The following is a 21119-nucleotide window of genomic DNA, read 5'->3' as shown; positions in this document are numbered from 1 at the left end:
TGATCTGTTGTCCTTACTGTTCCTGAAATATTAACACATTGCATTTAACTCAGCCCGTGTGGATAAGTGAAGCTAGAGAAAAAACATCTAACCATGATGCCAGGTCTCATTTTAAATTATAGATTGTTAAAGTGGGTCCTTAATGTGACAGCAATCACACTGCATTACCTTGGTTAATTTTTTACTACCCCTTCTAAAGTCATTATTTCACACTTCTTGAGTATCAACATTTCCTCTCCTATGTTACCTTCAGCTAACTAGATGAGAAAGCTGAAGCAATCAGGTTAACTTTCAAATACTCCCACTGTTACATCTGTGCACTTGCCTCTCTCTCTGTGTCTATATTACCTGTTTCTCCTGTTACTCTGAGTTATCCATGATTCTTGATTAGGTCAATTCCTCTACATGTGTTCCAGATTCCATTCCTTTTCGCCTATTTATGGATATTGCTCTAGTCATTCTCTCATGCATCATAAGCTTCTCTCTACTGGATTATTCCGTGTCTAGTAAACCTAATTCTCTTGCAGTCTTTCCCTTTTTCTGTCAAAGGTAATGTTTTTCTTCCAGTTGTTCAGGTGAAAAAAACTTCAAAATATATCCCGAATCTAATCATTTGTCATCACTCTTTGTTGCCACTATCATGATCCAAACACTATCCTCTCTTGGGTTACTGCAGAAGCCTTCTAATTGATCTTCTCACTTAATCTAAATTCCCTGAAGTCTGTTCTTCACATGGTAACCAGAGTGATCCTTAAAAACACAAGTTAGATCATATCACTACTCTGTTTCCCATCTCATTCAGCGCAAAAACCTAAAATCTTACTATAACCTAACAAGTCCTACATGCATCTAGATTGAGCTCTGATTTCATGATCAATACTTTCTCCCTTGTTTACTCTGCTTCAGTCACATTGTCCTCCTTGGTATTTTTCACACGTGCCAGGCCTTTGCAGTTGCTATTTCCTCTGCCTGAAATGTTCTTCTCACACGTGTACATGTTTAGCATCCTTTCTGTCTCCAGGTCTTAAAGCCACATTCTTAATGTGGACTTCTCCAGCTCCCCTATCTAAAATGTCAAATACCCCTCAAATACTTCATATCCCCTTCCTTAATTTTTCTCCTTAGTACTTCTTACTAACATATTTTTACTTAATTAACTTATGAATTAGATGTTTCCCACCTGACCCCCCAACCCTGAGAATCTAAGCTCCACAAGTTTAGGGACTTTGTGCTCTTTTGTTGCCTGCTGTATCCCTAGTGCCTACAATAGTACCCAATACACAGTAGCTGTATAATAAAAAAAATTGCTGAATCAATTCCCAAATCATTATATCCAATCCAAAACATTCTCTCAATCTTCATATTCAAATGCTTACCAGCCTAACTGGATAGCTCCAGCTAAATGTCTTCTAGACATCTCAAGCTAGGTAAATACATAATGAAATCATATTATATTTACTCATAAACCAGCCCTTCCTCTTTTATTCCCTACAGGGACCAAATAGAAACAAATTAGCAATGATGTTGCATTTACCAATTAGGTAGTTACTGTGATCTAATGAGAATCCTCAGTAAACTCTCCCAAATTTTCAGACTGTAAGTTTTATGGGAAGGAGCCATGTTTATTATGTCTACCATGAAAGCTCCAACTCTTAGTATTCTGCCTGATACAGTGGTAAATTTGACACAGAAAATACCAGTAAATTTAAAAAATTGAAATAAGTACTTGTAGTCAATTATGTTAGAAATTTATGGTACATATCTAGCCTAGCTGTGTTCAAAAGCTGTGTTCAAAAACAGATACTTTTAATAGAGGTAAATTAGTGGGCAATGAATAGGAAGACATTCAAGAGATATTCATTTTGAAAGTTTTGCCTGAAAAACATGATACAAGAGGTATGTAGCTGTAGGTTCATGAGTTTCTGAAGCAGAGGCCTAATCTATTATGTTCACACCTATTTCTTCAGTACCTAGGGCAGTAACTGGAAAATATGCATTCTATATAATTGGTATCTATATAATGAACATCTGATGATCACTTCTATGAAAAAAGAGACTAATGACATTAAAGCATGCAACACATACATGAATCTCACGATGAAATAACCGCAGGAGGAAAGGAGTGGCTTAAGAAAAAGTGCCTTTATTATTCTCTTTTTATTTTAATGAGATGAAGGTAGAAATTTCAAGCTAAACCAAATCAATTTCTTTCATTTAACTGTTATTTATAAAATTACTGTGCATAAGGCTACATGCTGGCAGGGATACAATATGAATCAGATATGGGCCCTAAGGAGTTGACAGTCTTAATAAGAGAAAAAACATATATATGATTACAATGCAAGTACAAAATTGTATTTGCCTCAAAAGACTTACACATAAGATATAACGAAAGTTGTGGTAAAGATTACCTTGGGTGAGAAGAGTAAGCAGAGGAATCATGAAGGTGGCATTTGAGTTAGGCATGAATGTAGGTCAAATTCAAAAGAAGTGTATGTGGTGTGTATGTACATGTGTTTGTGTCTGATGCAGCTGCAGGTGAGGAGGGATGAGGGTATTGGAGCAGGACAGGAAATACACCCTGAGCAAAGCTCATTATGAACAATAAAAGTAGAAAAGCAGGTGGTATATACAGGGACTCTTAAATGATTTGGTTAGATGCATGAAGGAAAATAAGTTCAGCTTTGAAAAAATAAAATGGCCAGGCTAAGTCTTTGAAATTTACTAAGCAGTCAAGAGAGTGCCTTTGAGAGAGAAGAGTAAGCTGCTCAAAACTATGTTTCAGAAAAATTTAGCTATATATGGCACACATTAGAAGAAAGAAGACCATTAGTTACAATGCTATGGAAATAGGCAAGGTGAGAAGTAATCAAAGTTTAACCTGGGGTGGGCAAATGTAGAAATAAAACAAATCCTAGATAAAGCATGTATTAGACGTATCTTTTTATTTTCTGTATTTTAATGTTTTGATATCTAGGAACTTGCTGCACCTGAAGGGACTGCCCCTCCCAGGGCTAATCTATTCTTATGCATGGTAAGGGACTTGCCTACAACTACACCATTTATATTGACTTCCCAGGTGAAGAACCTGGCTGCCAATGCAGGAGACATGAGACTCAGGTTCCATCCCTGGGTCCAGAAGATCCCCTGGAGGCGGGCATAGCAATGTACTCCAGTATTCTTGCCTGGAGAATCCCATGGACAGAGGAGCCTGGCGAGCCAAAGTCCATAGGGTTGCACAGATGGACACGACTGAAGCGACTTACCATTCCCACACCATTTATATGCAAACCAATCAATCCAGAGTCCATGACCCTCAACCTCCTCCTTCAGCAGGCTCTCAGAGACCTGACTCTCTGGGTCACTATCCACTTGTTGTAATCAGTGCAAGGACAGGAACCAGAAACCTAGGGATAGGCCTGATACCCAGAACCTTTAAAATTATTCAAACAAGCTATTCCTACATCTGCTTATTCTGGTTTGTCCATTCCGTGCCATGGAAGCCACAATAAAGCTTCTTGCCCAGGTTTTCCTCTTGCTAATTCTACATCCTGCCTGACCCTGGTGCCTCTTCATGTGCCCCTCTATGTGGTTTAGCATGCCATGCCTCCTGGTTTTAGGGATCTATGAGTATTTAAAAACAAACTCCTTCCTTTATGGTAGTTCTTTCTGTGTCTGTTTCTTACCATACTCAATTAAAACACAGTCCAAATACCCTTAAAACAGAGCAGACACAGAACTAATGCTTGCATGCATGCTAAGTCGCTTGTCATGTCTGACTCTTTGCAACCCTATGGGCTGTAGGCCACCAGGCTCCTGTGTCCATGGGATTCTCCAGGCAAGAATACTGGAGTGTGCTGCCATGCCCTCCTCCAGGGAATCTTCCTGACACAAGGATTGAACTTGTGTCTCTCCTGTCTCCTGCACCAGCAGGCAGGTTCTTTACTGCTAGCACCACCTGGGAAGCCCTACAGAACTAACAGGACTCTGTAACTGATAATTATGCTGATTAACATTCAAACTTCAAAGTACTTCCACTTATTTTTATAATTCTTTTACTTATTTCACCCTTTAAAAATGGAAATATAATTGACCTACAACACTGTTAGTTCTAGGAGCACAATATTGTGATTCAGCATTTCTATATATTACTAATGATTACCACTCTAATTCAATTCTTATAATAACTTATTAGATATTTACTTGCCATGTTTTACATGTGAACAAACTTAGGTTAATTTAAATGCCCAAACTCATCCAATAACTCACAGACTATGTGTTCCTGAGCAGGTTTCTTAATCTGTTTCTTTCCTCATACATAAATTAAGGTTAATAATAGTACTGGCCTCATAAAGTTAAGGTCATGATTAAATTAGCCTTTATTTCTAAAGCACAATAAGAAGTTAAATTGTAGACATGTTCAATATTACATGCTATGAGTGCTAATCTGGTGGAGCTGTTTGGTAGCAGTTGAAAATCAAGAGGAAAGTGAATTTCAAGGAACAGAAGTGAGAACTAGAGATACAGATTTGAGAAACTTTCATGGAGATGGTAATAAATGAACTGAGTTCCAAAATAAAAACCTAGAGCTACAAAGAGAAGGTAATAGGGCCAAGGAGAGAAACTGGAAGTAGTAGGTAAAACTAGAAAAAAGGCACCTAGCCCAGTAATAAGTGAATGAGTTCAGGGCTGGTTCAGGGTTAAAGAGGGGAAAATTGATATTGTTAAATGCTGTGAGAGGTGAAAAGCAAGCCCACTGAATTTGGTGACTTTTGAAACCTTTAGGTTACTCATTATTGACCTCAGTAATTTTCATACAGCAATGGAGACAACAGAATGCAAAGATTAAAGAGTAAACACAGATACTTGTGGTTTATGGTCTGACATGTAAAGGCTGGAAAGAGATCCATCCAGCACTCACGAGAAAAGGCTTAGCAAACTGAAAACCAATGGGTCTTCTCAGACCCATCAGAGAATTGAGGTTACATGCAAACCCCTGTACTGAAAGAGATGGAGGAATAACAGAATCACAACTTACTGAAACTGCCACCAGAGCTAACAAGTGGAAGGAAAACCTAACAGGCAATAGCCTAATTGCTGAAAAATGAGTGTAGACTAATTCAAAAGAGAAAAAATTGCTGGGGGCCTAGCCTTAGGGAGGCCCCCACACTTTTATCAAGTTTACCTTCAGGAGCTCCACCAAGCTCCCAGGATGAAGGTCAGAGTAAAATTCCCTGATAGTTTCAGCAGGGGAACAGGAAGTAACCATTCTGAAATATAAATAGAATGTTCACTCTTAACAAAGGCCTGCCCTCAAGGAAAACCATTTTATCAGAGCCTAAGCAACATGGGGAAAGGGAAATACCTTATTTTAAGTAAACTTCTGGTTCCACCTAAAAAAAAAAAAAAAAAATTCTGACAATTACTTATGAAGGTCATGACCCAGGGGAAAAGGCCCACTAAAAGATTAAGACCTAATCATAGGATTAAGGCACACTTCTCTCTGCCTTCCCATTCTCACCCAGCACATTTTACCACATCAACAGGGCTCCTGTATAATAACAGGGGATTACAATGGGAAGAACTGCAAGGCTCAGACTCTAAGCAGGAGTCTCTAGGGAAACCTAAAAACCAGAGGAGACAAAAAAACCAGGACACTAGAGAAAACTGAAGTCTCGGGAACCTACAGCTACAGTAAACAGCCTGATTCCCAAGCAAATAAACATAAAACTTCACACAGTGCTTACTTATCTCAGTTCATATTACCTGATGCAACATGTTTAGCTTTCAACAAAATACATGGCATACCAAAAGGCATAAAGCAGTCTGAAGAAACAAGCATTAGAGCCACAACAGATATGACAGAGATTTTGGAATTGTTAAGACTGGGAATTTAAAATAATTATGATTAATATGCTAAAGATCCTAAAGCAAAAAGTGAATAACACACAAGAACAGATAAAAACTACTCTCCCCCTCACCCACCCAAATCAAAAGGAAATGACTAGATAAACTGGGCAAAGAAGTGAGATAAAAGCATTGAAGAAAGCACTAGTGCTTTTTTTTCACTACAGTGGAAGATTGTCCAATACAGCCAACCCCCAAACTATGATTTTTCGACTTTACAATGTTGTGAAGGTAATACATGCTCATTAGAAATCCTACTTTGAATTTCTTTTCCTGGGCCAACAATATAAAATGCTACTCCCACAGCTCCCAGTCAATCATGCAATCACAAGGGGAGGCAACAAATAGACTGAAGTAACTTAGCACATGTGCCCATGATGTTTGGTAGGCTCAGTGTATTAAGTCCATTTTCTATTTAATGATATTTTCAACTTAAGATGGGTTTACTGGGACATAACCTCATGGTAAGCTGAGGAAAATCTATATTGTTAAGCCAATAGGAAAGACCCAATATACGAAACACTGGAGTGGGAAAGTGAAAAATTGATAAATACATGTTTCATGAGATCCTTTCTTAGATCAGTATTAAATCCTAAACTGAGAAAGATGAGAAATAATATATTAGGTCAAACCAATGGTTGTAAACTTTGTTATGTAAGAAATTTTGTTTTTAATTAGATAATACTGCTACCTGAAAAAGTGAAGGTTATGCTACTTCCTATCTCCCACCCCAGTTCAGTTCAGTCACTCAGTTATGTCTGACTCTTTGTGACCCCATGGATTGCAGCACGCCAGGCTTCCCTGTCCATCAACTCCCAGAGCTTGCTCAAACTCATGTTCATCGACTCAAGTCAGTGTCCATCTCCCACCCTCCTCATTCCTGAATAGGTAATCTCCCATGAATGTGTCATTGTTTAAGAAATCCCCAAGGGAATTTTTCTAACCCTCTCTCAGGTACTATGAGAGTTTTATGACTTTTTAAGAATTTACATGAAATCGACTTAATTTTACTTTGAGATTTCCAGACCAACAAGTGAAAAAAAACAGACAAGATGCCCAGTAACCAATGTTACTAAAGTATATATTACACTCATTTGTTTGCTGCCAGCAAATATTTATTATCTTCAGTCTAGGCAACAGCAGTGAACAAAACAAAAACCTCTGCCTTCATGGAGTACATCATAGCTTGGATGAAAACAGATTAACAAAAAAGTATATAATATACCAAACAGAATAAACTTTTTGAAGAACAATAAAGCAAGTTGAGGAACTGGAAGCATTGGGAAGAGTACATTATTTTATGTTGGGTAGTTAGAAAAGGACTCCTTGATAAGGTGACAGCTGAAGAAAACAAATAAATTATGAAATGACTAAGGGTACAATATTCCAAAGAACAGCAAGTGCTGAGGTCCTGAAGTGGGAAAAGGTGCTTGATATTGTTGTGGAACAATACAGAGTATAACTAGCCAAGGGGAAGAGTCCAAGGTGAGATCCTGCGTGGCCTACAGAAGATGAGCTATTATTCCGAGGGAAATGGGAAGAATCGGGAAACTTTTGAGAAGAGCCACAGTGATTACTATGTTGAATGAAGGTGACGGTAAAGAGACCATTTAGGAGTTTACTGCAATGTGACAGTTACTGACACTGGAGTGATAGTCTGGACTTATTTTGCAGGCAGAGATGGTAGAAACTACTGGTGGATGGGGGTATTGAGATGTCAAAGGCAAACTAAGGTCTTTTTACTGAGTAAGTGGAAGAATGGAAATTGTCATTTACTGAAAAGGGAGACTGCAGATTTGATTAGAGGGGGAAATAAGTTCAGTTTTAAATATGAATTTTGAGATGCCCATTAACTTCTAAGTGCAGCTATCTGATTTTAAGCCTGTTTTCTTGGGAGAGGTATTGGCTGGAGAGAGAAACTTGTAAACTGTGAGCATATGGATAATTTTTAAAGGCAAAAAACAAGGGTGAAGAGAAAAGGTTGTAAGACCGACCGATCCCATCAACACTCCCAATATTTAGATATGCGAGAGACTGAAGACCTAACAGCAAAGTATTTTGAAAAGCAGTAGGCATAAAGCACGGAGAAGGCAATGGACCCCACGCCAGTCCTCTCGCCTGGAAAATCCCATGGACGGAGGAGCCTGGTAGGCTGTGGTCCATGGGGTTGCGAAGACTCGGACACGACTGAGAGACTTCACTTTCACTTTTCACTTTCATGCATTGGAGAAGGAAATGGCACCCCACTCCAGTACTCTCACCTGGAAAATCCCAGGGACGGCGGGGCAGGGTGGGCTGCCATCTATGGGGTCGCACAGAGTCGGACACGACTGAAGCGACTTAGCAGCACCAGCAGGCATAAAGCAAGAGGAAAATTAGGAGACAGTGGTGTCCCAGAAACCAAATGAAGTGATTCAAAACTCAGGAACTGGTAAATTAGATCAAAGCTGCTGATGGCTGAGTTAAGAAACAGAAATGGCCATTACACTTGGCTGGACAGTTATTGCTGACCTTCACACAAGCTGTTTTTAGTGGAGTGGTAGGATAGACAAACCTTGGTGGCTCAGATGGTAAAGACTCTGCCTGCAGTGAAGACCTGGGTTTGATCCCTGGGTGGGGAAGATCCCCTAAAGAAGGGAACGGCTACCCACTCCAGTATTCTTGCCTGTAGAATTCCACTGGAGAGAGGAGCCTGGATGCTACAGCCCATAGGATGGTGAAGAGTCGGACACGACTGAGTAACTAACACTTTCATGTTTCAGGATGGACAAAAACCTGAGTACCATACCCAAGACAAAAAAGAAGCTTCTCTCCCAACACCTTTCAAACAAGTTCTGCTCAAGAAAGATTAGCTGAGCTGGACGAGATTGCAGAGGGGAGATGCTGAGGGTTTGAGGAGAACAAAAGTGATCTGGAACTGTGGGAGAATGTATCAATTAGGAAATTTTAGTGGAATAGATAGACTAAGCGACTATTTGAAGTTTTAAGCGAGACAACTGTAAAGCTGTGGGCTTCTGTCCAGCCCTTAATCCAACTGCTCAGAACAACAGAAGGTTGTAAGCTGGAATGAGTTTTAAGGCAGGATGGTATGAGAAGGCGTAAAAAAAACCTCGACTACAGAGCATAGTAATGTTCAGTCTGGTGGCTCACAGAAGCTGAGAGACTGAACATCTGGGTACAGCTTGAAGGCAAGTTGGAGAGAAATAAACCACCACACCGGGAGTGCCAGGACGAATGATGGTTCTAAACAAACTAGGTATTTTCCCCAAAAGAGGTTTGGAAAAGGCTGTACTATGCCAAGGAAGGACACATTGCCACCTCGGAGGTTACAAGGTTGCTGACTCAACACAGATGAAGAGGTAAGTTCTAAAAGGGTTCCCTCCGGGAACCAAGGGAATGGACTAAAGTTTCAGCGTCCGAACTTACACCCCGACGCTCGGCTGCCTGCGGCCGTTTACTGGAGAGATGGGCATGGTGGCGACTGGCTGGGGAATGGTCAACCGCCTTTTTCCCTCGCTGCTTCTGAAGCCCCTGTACCCCAAAGCCGGCGTTAGCGGCTCTGGCGAAGGCACGGGAATGTTTGCCGGGCGTCATGGAGACGGTGGAGCCCTGGCTCAACAAGCGGCCGCGCGGTTGGCTGACGACTGGAGGCCGAGGAGGAGGGAGGAGGCGGAGGGGAGGGCAGAGGGTTGGTGGAGCAGGAGGAAGCTCCGGACGACGACTAGAAGAAGGAGGCGGGCGGCCCGGGCCTCAGGCCCCTCCCAGGCTCTGAGTCTCCCGGGCTGCAGGCGGATGGATGGGGCTTCTTCAGGCGGTGGCGGCAGCAGCGGAGGTGGCGGCGGCGGCAGCACCAGCGGCTGTAAGTGCAGCCTCCATAAACCATCTCTCCTCTCCTAGTCCTGTTCGGGATGAGGGGCTACCGAGGTGTCCTCGGTCTCCTTTCTCTCCTTCCCCTCCCCCACCGCAGAGTACCGCCCGGAAGACCCTTCACTTCCGGGGAGGGGCTAAGAGAGCGCGCCCGGCGGGCTGCCCCTCCCGGAGTGGCGCCGGCCACCCAAGGCGCATGCGCAGCCCCTCTCCACCGCCCACCCCTGCCCAACTGGGTCTTTTGCTTTGGCGTTGGCGGCGGCGCGTTGGGAATCCGCTGCGGAGTGAGTTCGCCTCGCCCTGTCCGCTTCCGCCCCTTGCTCCAGTCGGCCCAGGAACCCGGTCGGCCGCTGTGGCCCCGCCTCTTTCGCGCTGTATCTCCGGGTCTTGTCTCAGCCCAGGGAGACTCCTGCTCCCACTGCATCCCTGGTGGTGAGCAGGGTCCTGGGCAAAGCAGCCCTTTTCGGAGGGAGTAAGGGAGGGAGGAGAGGCCCGAAGAGGGCATTGTTGTGAGGGAAAGAGGTCCTCGCAGGCCGTGGGAGGATCCCTGGGGACAGATGCCTCCCCCAACTTTGAATGGCCTTGTTCTTTCAGCTTTTGGTGGAAAGATCTCTGGCCTGGAACCCATCTCTAGTCCTCGTTTTGCTGTGTGACCTTGGGCGAGTCACTACTTCTCTCTGGGCCCCAGTTATCCCTAAAACTTCCTCCAACACTAAAACTCTTTAATTTTGCAGAAAAGCTTATGCAGTTACAAGACTGGCCGATCTACTGAGGCCGCTTAGCTGAGGTGACCCGGACTTGAGTGAACCTTTCTTCAGTCATGGGTGGAATGAGGCGACCTATTTATTGAGTGACTTTTATTCCTTTATCATCAGTTGCAAATTGCATGACTCAAGGCTCATTAATGTTTTTCTAAAATTATAATGGGATTCCTGTCCTAATTCCTGGCTGTCTTTAAAAATTAGAGATGGGGTGAATACTGAGCTTGTAAGATCATTGTCTCCAGTCTCGTTACTACTGAGGCTCTCTTTCCTTTGATCCAGATGGTGTGGTGGCTCGATTCTCCCAGTGCCTGGCTGAGTTTCGGACGTGGTTAAGAACCAACTGGTTGAGGTTCAATGCAGACAAGACGGATGTGATGCTGGTAGGCAGGGGCACACTTGGAGATTAAGGGAGGGAAAGTCCAAACTCCCTCAAGTATATAAATGTTATATTACTCTTCCAGTGTTTGAGAACGGTTGATGGGCCAATAATTTCCAGAGTTTGGATGAGATTAAAAAATCATGTCAACGATATTATTAAAATACCAGTTTGTGATAATCTGATAAAATGGAGCCACTGGATAAAACTGTATGTAAAAATTACGAAAAGGAAAACCAGAACTGTTCTTTGCAGAACCAAAAGGCTATATACGTGTTTTGGGGTGGCGTTAATAAAAATCAAACCGAGAAAAAGATGATGCTAATTGTCGCATGGATGTGGGACTTCCAATGTAATGCATTAATGCTTTGTAATTTACATGCTGCCTGCTACAGTAAAGGTAAAACTCTCAATTTATCTAAAATGTCATTTTCAAAAATAGGTGAAGTTTTTGACATTTAGGTGTTCTCCATCGAATTAGTAGTTACCCATAAATTTTTACCTGCACATCATGTGCAAGCTGTCACTTTTAAATAAAAATTTAAGGAAATAGTCTCAAAAGGGACTCTGAAAATTGTTAGATACAGAATTTGGTTTTAGGGTTTTGAATGTACTGTATTAATCTATTTCATTCAAACAGCCCCAGAGTCTAAATTGTTGCAAATTATTTTCTTGATGCATTTTGAGAGGTACTTTTTTGAATTGCATAACATGTATATATAGTATTCCTTATATCTGAATCAGGTATTGGTCCTGAATAAAAGGATATATTTCTTAGGTACATGTAAACTGCCAGGTTTATTTATTGATTAGTTTGGTGTACTGGTTGAAGAAAAATTGAGACTTTAAAATGCTTTTGTTAAAAGCAAAATAATAACTTTGAAGGGTTTGTGTGTGTGTATGTGTGTGTATTGCAGCCTCTATAAAATTGTTAAATAACTTTTTAAATAGAATATGCAGTAAATTGCTTAAAAATAGTTTCCCAATATAATAGCAGTTTTGAATAACTTTAATATGGTAAAAGTTAATGTAAGTTTGCCTGAACATAAGGAAGCCTTTAGGAGGGGAATGGGAGCTAAAGAGGCATTTATTCAGGCTTTGTAGTGATTTTTTTTGTTTTGGGACATTAGCCACAAATCTCACATATAATTAGAATTAACCACACCTTTTTGCTTAACTGTAAACATTTTACTACACAATTCTAACAGAACTACCATTTTGGATATCACAATAATAAGGACTATAAACTATAATAATTTTAAACAGCTCATATGTAATGGTGAATTTTCTCATGCCTTCAACTCTGTAATGTCCCCTTTCAGCTCCTCTAGTATCAGTAGTCTTTAAAGATTTATTTTTTGTTAACCCAAGTATAAATGTTGAGTGTTTGTATTTGGATACAAAGAAGATACCTGTTGAATTAATCCAAAGTGCTGAAGAACTCAGGGTAAGGGGTGACAGTAACAAGGAGGTAGACTCTGGTTTGATAAAAAGAAGAATGTTCCAAACATTAAAGGTTTTTTGGAAAAGAACAGCCTTTTTATGAGACGGTGAGTACATTGGAGATGTTTAAGCATAGGCAGGAAAGCCTGGTAGTGGGGAAAAAGAATGAGGGATTCCTACCTAGACAGTTTAGAAATTGACTGAAGACCTCTAAGGTCGCATCCAACATTAGGATTCTGTGACTAATGAATAGTTACTTTCTACATATTTGACACTGAAGAGGTATACAAGAGTTTTGAGAAAGACTTTGCATTCTTTAAGACCCACGTTCCATCCCGGGTTGGGAAGATCCCCTGGAGAAGGAAATGGTAACCCACTCCAGTACTCTTGCCTGGAGAATCCCATGGACAGAGGAGCCTGGCAGGCTACAGTCCAGGGGTCGCAAAGAGTTGGACATGACTGAGCGACTAACACATGACATGATGACATGACAAGATGGCTCCTCATTTTTCTTTAAAATAAGCATTTTATTTTACTTTTTGGCCACGTGGTACTGCATGCACGTCCTTAGTTACCCAACAAGGGATTGAACCCATGCCCTCGGCATTGGGAGCATGGAGTCTTGACCGCTGGGCTGCTAGCTAGGGAAGTCCCTCCTAAAAACTTTAAAGATAAGTATATCACTAGAGTAAGATAGAAGGTGGGTAAAACTATACTGAATTCAATATGTGAACAATGACTTACAACATTGGAGCTGTTTCTCTTTTCCTTTAGAATATCTGAATAAAAAAAAAAATCATTTAATCCACATTTACAAAAATGTAGAGGGAATTTTTTTTCCTTTAAATGATAATGCCACTTAAAAATAGTAAAATTGATGCACAGTATTAATAAACTTGAAGTCATTTATCAGTGAGATGGATACCCATTCAAGTATGTCCTAGATTCGATATTCTTGACAATTTCAGAATTCATTCAGTAGCTTAAGGGACTGTGAGCCCCAGCTCTTTATCACAATCAGGATTCTTACTGATAACTGAAGAATCGGAGATTCTTCAAGCAAATTATTCCTGTGCCTTGCATTTTGACAATAATGTTTAATCTTCCTTTTGATAACCAGGTAAATTTCAAATATTAGCTTTCCCATTTAAATGGATAATTCTCCTTTAATCCAGTTGTTTTATAAAGCCTGAGTGTCTACCTCTAGGCCCCTTATTCTTATCTTCACCCACCTCAGTTCTATGCACATCCATTGTTCTTTGCCTTCACAGCTGTTTCCATCAAGCATCTCAAAGTGAAAAGTGTTGCACTAGGAACTGACTTATAAAAAAAAACAACAAAAAAAAGTCATTTCTGTTTCAAATCAGAAGGACTAAGGTAATTCAACAGGGTAACTCTTAGAAACTATATACTTATGCTAAAATATTTATTCCCCCAAGGAATCCTGAAAAACACTTCTATATAAGTATTCTAAAAAATAAAGTGAAAATACTGTACAGTACAGTTAATGGTAAAAATTGTTTGTAGATTTGGGAACCTTAAAGTTTTCCTTTCTCTTCTTTCCCTTGCTTTTCTTTCAGTAGAAAATGTGCATCAGATGTTTATGTTTAATTGGTTTACAGACTGTCTGTGGACTCTTTTCCTGTCATATTACCAGGTAATGTCCTTTCACTTAGCAGCTACTTCATATACCTATAAATGCACAAAATATTCATGCACAAATTATTATTGGACATAAGAATTTCAAGTTAAATGTTGAATCTTTGAAAGAAGAAACTACTTAATAGAATCTAGAATTTTAAGGGAATACAAATAATCTGTAACAGTCTTCCCCATATTTCATTGTATCGGTTTAAAGAAAAATTGTATACGTGCATATTTATGTAATATATTGTGCTGGCAAAGCATTATTCGGAGGGTACAAATAAGTTTCATATTTAATTGATTGATTTGGAAGTCATTTTTGAAATTGTATTAAGAAGAACCCTTGAACGTTTGGGGGAAAACGGTATTTATGAAATAAGACTTTCTAACTTCTGGTTTGGTAAAATGTGTTAGTACACGTTTTAATATCATGTTTGCATTACCCAGTATCTGCCATAGTAATGGAAGTGAAACACGTTTGTTATTTTGCAATCATTGGCTCTGGCAATCATCAGAATTGGCACTAAAGCCAGTTTGCAGTTGTCGGCCAATACAATAAACTTTTAATTTAAGGCATTGCCCGTAAGCAAATTCTCCACCTATACAGTCGAATTGGAGATTATATCTATTAAAGAGCAGCTTTTCAGTATTTCACATTTAGAAATTTTCTCTAGTGCAGAACCATTGCACAGTTATGTTAATACTGGCATTGCAGAAGGTGTGTAAGGAAAAGCAAATGGTACATGAGAATGGCAGTCTACCCAGTACAGTCCCTTTTCTTAATCCCTGCTGTGACCTGTAAAATTTTGTTACATGGGATTTTACAATTTCTGTCGGGAAAGAGCCAAGAGAAGTATCCGCCAAGGGATAACCGCTTTCAAAGCGCGCTGCTTGCCGTTGTTGCAATCACAGCAGCATCCGTTTTTCCAACAAATGGGACTTCAAAAAAGGCCTACACGTAAAATATATCGTATCTTTCCCCCAGCGATATGAATGCTGGACGTGTCTCCTTTGGCTAGTTTCCTTCACCTCTAGTCCCTAGAGCCCGCTCCCGGGCTGGGGTCGCGGATCCGCTGGGCTGGGGAGGCGCCAGATGCCGAGATGCCCACCCCCCGCTCTACACCCACCTTGGCTCCGCCTCCTCCGCGCTCCTCTGGGGGAGGGTTGCCTCGGGGCCGCGCGCGCTCCTGTTCCTGCGCGCGCGTTCCGGCCTTTCCCCTCCAGTCCCGCTGAGCCCCGGCGCCGCGAGGGGGCGGAGTGGGGTGTGGTGGGCGCGCTCGGGCGGCTCCTGCGCGTTCCCGCCGAGGCAGCGGCGGCGGGAGCGGCAGAGGCAGCGGAGGCTGGAGTCCCGTTGCCGAGTCTCACATCCGGGTTCTGGCCGTGACCCAGCTGCGGCCGCCGCGGAGATGTGACCCGTCAGTACGGCAAATATGGCGGAGGTAAGGGAGCGAGCTCCCCCTCCCCGTCCCGGAGCCGGGCGCCCCCAGGTCCGGGCCGGGGAGGAGTGGAGTGGGCCTGGCTAGGGAGGCCGAGCCCTGCTGGCGCCACTGCCCACCTGTTGTCCGGAACAGGCCGCGCTCTGGGCGGGAGCTTTTCGTGGAACTTAGTTAAGATGGGTTTGTGGGTAGGAGAAGGCGGAGGCGTAGTTGGACTTCGGGGGCACTTTAAAGGGTCGAGGGCAGCGTGGCTGTGCGTAAGGAGAGGGGCAGGAGAGGGGGGCGCCCGCCCCGCGAAGTAGGGGCGTCTGTGGCGCAACTTCGCCGGCCGGTGCTAGGGGCCGGGAGAGGAGCTGCTGCTTCCTCTTGCGAAGTTTCTTCCCTCTCTAACCGAGATGCTGTTGCGCCCTACCGCGTCACCCCTGTCTGTTTGCTACTGACATTCCGCCTGTGTTGGGGAAAACGGCCTCTAATTTTCTTGATGGTGACCACATGAGCGTGGAGAAATGAACCTGGCAGGTCTTTTCGCAATCCATCACTCTAGGATAGGGCAGCCTCCCCATTTCTTCAAACATTCCCCTTTCCCCTCCCGGTAGAACCTCTTTTTCTCTCTTTATATTTCAGAAGAGTTGCTTTCTCCCTTTCTTACCCCCATCACTTTCCGGGCGTTTTACGCCTTTGCGAATCGAGGCTGTCTATTCCTATCTTTCTCTTTGAGTTTTTTTCCCCGCTTAGGGAAGATTTCCTCTCCTCCCCCCAATCCCCCCCCCCCCCCCCCCGCCCCAGTTTGCTCTTTTTCTCGTAAACGAGTTCCCAAAGCCCCCTTTCTTCGGTGGCGATTGTTTTACATTTGGGGGCCTTAAATCCAAGGGGGCCTTAAACCCCCCTGTTGGGGCAGACAACCTCTGTTGATTAATCTGAATTTAGTATATACTACAGGAGATTAAAATTTTTGCCTCTGATGTAAACCTATTAACATTTGACTTTTTAAAAATACTTTTTTTCTCCCTTACCGTCAGAAGAATTTCGATATCCTTTACTCGCTGGAGTTGAAGAGGTGGTATATTTGGACTTTTATGTCTTCCTTGAGTAGAGCCACTTTAAATGTTGGCAAAGACATTTTTTTCTTCTGAGAGTTATCATTTTCATTGTCTCAGGGGCACCTAAAAACAGATTTAGGAAGTAGATAATTATATTTACCCTCCACCCCCTATTTTTGTCTTCATTATTTGTTAAATGAAGCCAATGGTGAGTACACTTTCATCAATACCATAATACTTCCTTTTTAAATCTTGGAATTCAGAAAAATAGATTTTGAAAAAGAATGTTAATTTGGAGACCTGTTCAAGTACCTGTTGAGTGGAGGGACCCAAAGCTTAAGAGTTTTCTGGAGTGGCTCCTAGGGTGCTCCTTCCCCATGGTGTATGGAAACTGACTTTATGTTCTGGAGTATTTGCTATTTAAAAAGAATAGAAGGATTGATTGCTGCCGGTATTTTTAAAATTTTAATATTCTGATATAAAAATAAGCTTAGATCTTAAGATTTACTTCCATTTCTTTTGTTCTTTGTGATTAAAGAATTGTATTCCAAGGAATACGAATTGGACAAAACAGTACTTTGTATTTCACTTAATGTGACTGGATTTATTCCACTGGGTTGAAAGATATTTAGTCCTGATGAGGTTCTTAAGGGCTTGTTTCCTTCGTGTGTATAAGGGGAAGGGATTCTGTGTACCTGGCTTTACATATATTTTGTCAAATAGTCTTCAGTGAATGCCCATTAGGTAAGCAGCGCTGTGTTGTAATAGGTGATGTGGTTTCTTGCCTCGTGGTGCTGCTCAGGATGGTTTGAATTTTAAGTTTTGTAGTCATATTTTTAAAGCAAGATATTACTGAAGGAAAATATCTTAGTGTATGAAAATACAGTGAAATTTAAGTTTAAAAAAAAAACTTTAGAAATTTTAACTACTACCACACTGGAAACAATATGTAAATAAAAGCATTTGAACATTTTATTTCTTTTAGAATTAAAGATTGTATTCATTAGTGATTGAGTCACTGATCATTTAATAATTTCAAGTGGACATTTTAGTTTCCTTAAAAATCACATCACTTGGAGAATGGAACTTTCATGTTTTGTAGGAACACAGGGATAGTTCAATTTCAAGAAAATTTTAAAAAACCCTGAAATTTGTTTCCAGTGCATTTATTTTAGTGGCCTAGTTATCTTTTAAAAATTAATCTTTCATGTTCTTCAATTACTTGTAGATGGTTTTATTTATAAAGAATTTTGAGGAAGAGTGGAGGAAACTTCTTCATCTCTGTCCCACAGAAAATCTAGAACCAATGAAGTAGTGAAAAGTAAAATGAATTTGTAGTTTTCCTATCTCAATATTAGTAATTAGAATGATTTTAGAGACTAGTCATTTTAAAAATTAGACGAAGGAGAAATGCTTGATTTGTAGAGTGCTTTTACTCTTATTTGAACTCCGAAAAGATTTTTTTTTTTTATGCTGCCGATATAAAGCATGTGATAAAATAATTCAAATCCCATGCTCTTTGCACTTTTGGTTAGGTCGACCTGAGGACTGACTCTAACCGGTGAAATAACAGTTTAAGTGCAAAGTGACAAAATGTGTTCATTTGATAAATCTGAAGGGAAAACAGGTCACTGAATAACATGTCTCTAGAGAAAAATGTAGGTATTATGCTTCTGGGCTTTTTGTTGTTGTTGTTTCCTGCATAGTGTGACCCTGATCTTGTTTTTCCAAAAAACATTTGATTCTTAAATACTTTTTGCTTTAGAGTGTACAGAATACTAATTTTTCATACTTGATCTGATGATCATCTTAGTCCATAATAAGTATGTCATGCTTATTAAAATTGTAGTAACATTTAAAACATATATAACATATACAGAAGTAATGACATATGCTCCATTTCTTAATACTTTCTGGTAATATTTCTCCCTGCTTATTATCCCCTAAAATTATTAATGAACCTTCCAAAAGGAGGCTCTCCTAGTCACAGTTAAAGGAAATGACAGGGTAGTGGCGGTTGTACAAAAGCAGTAAGAAAGAAAGAATAAAAGGAAAAAATAGTCAGTCCTTTGGGTTTTATAAGGAATGTGGTGGGAACCTTTGGGAATGAACAATTTGTCTTTTATTTCAGAGTTTGTAAACACATAAGCGACTTCTCTTTCAAGGGAAGAGAGATCATAGCATAGTTTAAGACCTGTCTTCACCTAGGCCATATTGTTGTCTCATAAAAAGAAGAAAATTTAATGAATTTGCTATTTGTGTTAGTTCTAAGTACTTTAGTATTGCCAAAAATAATACATCATATTTAGTCACTGTCACATCTATCCATTTCTGTTAAAAACAGACTTCTTGTGTAACATTTTTCAAGGGTATTTGGATTTTGTTTCTTAAGAAAATGGGATCATCTTGAATGCTATTCTTGACAGTGTTAATTTCTACTCTTAAAACAAAACTTGTTTCACCGCAGTGAATTCAGTCCTAAAATAATTATGCCAGTAATGAAAAAAAATTTTTTTTTAGTGTTTATACTTACCCGAGCTATTAAGGATTTATCTAGAGTGCTTAACACTCATGCATGGAAGTTTGAAAAGCTTAATTCAGAAGGAATAATAGTCGTAGTGCTTGACAAGGTAGGAAAGATTAGTTGGGAAATAATAGAAGTGAATTTCTTTTAGAGAATTCTGGAGACGAATCATTTTCCCAAATAATTAAAAAATACAACACTGCCTTTGAAACTTCGGCATGTCATTATGAAACGTAACCAGCTATACAGAAATTTCTTGCATGAAGTTCAGATGGAGTCACTGTATATTTCTAAAGATTTCCGAATGGTTTCAAAATTCATTGCAGTGATTAAGTTCGCACACCAGTTGTTACTGGGGACCACTCTGACTTATGCTGTGGCTTAGAATGTTATGTTTATGTTGTATGAAATTCATAAAGTAGCAACCCCAAAAGCTTTTTGCAAATTAGATTTTTTTTCCCCAATAGCCCTAGATTTAAAAAATAATACATTTAGAATAGTCTTAAACATATCCCATCCATGAAGCTAAGTACTCCTCAGTAGTGTTATGTTTTTTTGAGCAGTTCATAAAAAAAGTAAAGAACTTAGATCTCAAAGGAAATTGGACTAAACCTGAAGAAATCTAAATCTTTTCATTCTAAGGGAAAATGAAACTGAGTAGAGAGTCTATGTAGTTTGTCCTGGGTTGTGCTGTTTGTGTAGCACAGTCAAGGCTGGAACATAGAAGGCTTCTGAATTGCCAGTGCTTAGTAATAGCAATTCATCCTCTATAAATTATTACTATTGTAGTAAATTTTCTAATTTTAACTCCAGAACTTTCTTAACCAACAGTTAAGTGATTTAATTTTGTGTGACGGAAGAGGGATGGTGGGCCCTTGACACAGTCTCCCTGCCCTCTCTCCACCCTGGAATAGGGCCCCAACTCCTTTCTATCTTCATCCCTATCACTGTGAGGATCTGGTATCTGCATTACTAAGTGATATTAATACTTAAATAGTGGTGGAATTCATTTGTGGGAAACAGTTAAGACAATTATACTCACTGAAAATGTGTTTTTGATTTTCCAGGATAAAAGAATCTAATTACTTCGTGTTTTTACTACCTTATTTATTTATGTTTTAGTGATAGTGATATTCTAGTTTATCTTTTGTCTCTCAATTTACAGTTTTTTTGGTATATGGGATATTTCTTATCATGGTCTAAAAATTACAGAAGAGAAACATTTGAACAAATTTGAGGCACTGAATATTTGTTACAACTATTAGTAGCTTGATCAACTAAATCAAATATATGAGTGTAGATATAAAAGTTGCTATAAAAGTTAACACAGTTCATTCTGATTCTTTGATTTAGCTGATTCATACCCTCTCTGCTGTTTTCCATCTCAGATAAAACAATTATGTATGTACCTAAAAGAAAAATAGGTTATTTTTCAAAATTATATAAACTTGTTTTTAAAAAAATAATGACAAATACTAAGTTTTCTTGAAAATCTAAAAGTAAGAGGAGAAAATGAAAATGGCTCATAATTCCACTGTATTATCTCCACTGACTTTCTGTTTAAAAAACAAAGAATAATGCTTACAAGTGGTTAAAAAATTTCGATAGTACCGAAAGGCATAAAGTGAAAAACCTCCTTTCCCCAAACCATGCTCTAGAGGTAACTTGTTAACAGATTTTTGTGTATCCTTTAGGGAAAAATTTTTTATGTGTGTGCCAGCCCATTTTCCCCCTTCCTCTACACTTTTCATTTACTCCTAATATAGCTATCTGTTTATAGACACATACACACACATGTGTTTAGCATTTTTTCCCTCAGTCAGCACAAGCAGAACTGTCTCATTCTTTTTAGTGAATTAGTAATTTCCTTTGCTTGGAAAAACTATGTTTCATTTCTAACTAATTAAATAATGGACTTAAATTTTTTCCCAACTTTTTGCTATAGACGACTCTGTAGTAATAACTGGGATACACCTATCTTTATGTGCTTTTTTTAGTTATATCAGTAGGGTAAGTTCATGTTGGCGAGATGATCTGCAGAATGCTTTAACTCATAATTTCTATCAGTAATATATGAGTGTGTTTTAAGTATATTTTGATCCCCAATGTAAAAAATCT

General features: G+C 39.9%; 2 protein-coding genes across 16 annotated transcripts in view; one reads left to right on the top strand and one right to left on the bottom strand.

The window, feature by feature from the left end:
* Nucleotides 1-9602, bottom strand: part of DNAI4 (dynein axonemal intermediate chain 4) — a 100946-nt gene extending 91344 nt beyond the window's left edge. The window contains 2 exon segments of the mRNA XM_070467982.1: nucleotides 9334-9450; nucleotides 9452-9602. Coding sequence (XP_070324083.1) covers nucleotides 9334-9450; nucleotides 9452-9501 — 167 coding nt within the window. The 5' untranslated portion in view covers nucleotides 9502-9602.
* A 34-nt stretch (nucleotides 9603-9636) lies between these two features.
* MIER1 (MIER1 transcriptional regulator) overlaps nucleotides 9637-21119 on the top strand; it is a 71973-nt gene continuing 60490 nt past the window's right edge. For 3 of the 15 annotated variants that reach the window (XM_070467986.1, XM_070467985.1, XM_020896161.2), the window contains exons 1-3: nucleotides 9964-10058; nucleotides 10818-10918; nucleotides 13941-14014. In XM_070467986.1, the coding sequence (XP_070324087.1) occupies nucleotides 9971-10058; nucleotides 10818-10918; nucleotides 13941-14014 (263 nt within the window). In that variant the 5' untranslated portion in view covers nucleotides 9964-9970. The other 12 variants (XM_020896159.2, XM_070467990.1, XM_020896145.2 and 9 more) reach the window with 11 other exon arrangements.

This window comes from Odocoileus virginianus, chromosome 5, assembly GCF_023699985.2.
Source record: "Odocoileus virginianus isolate 20LAN1187 ecotype Illinois chromosome 5, Ovbor_1.2, whole genome shotgun sequence".
NCBI lineage: Eukaryota > Metazoa > Chordata > Mammalia > Artiodactyla > Cervidae > Odocoileus > Odocoileus virginianus.
This window is presented reverse-complemented; position numbering and strand designations above follow the sequence as displayed.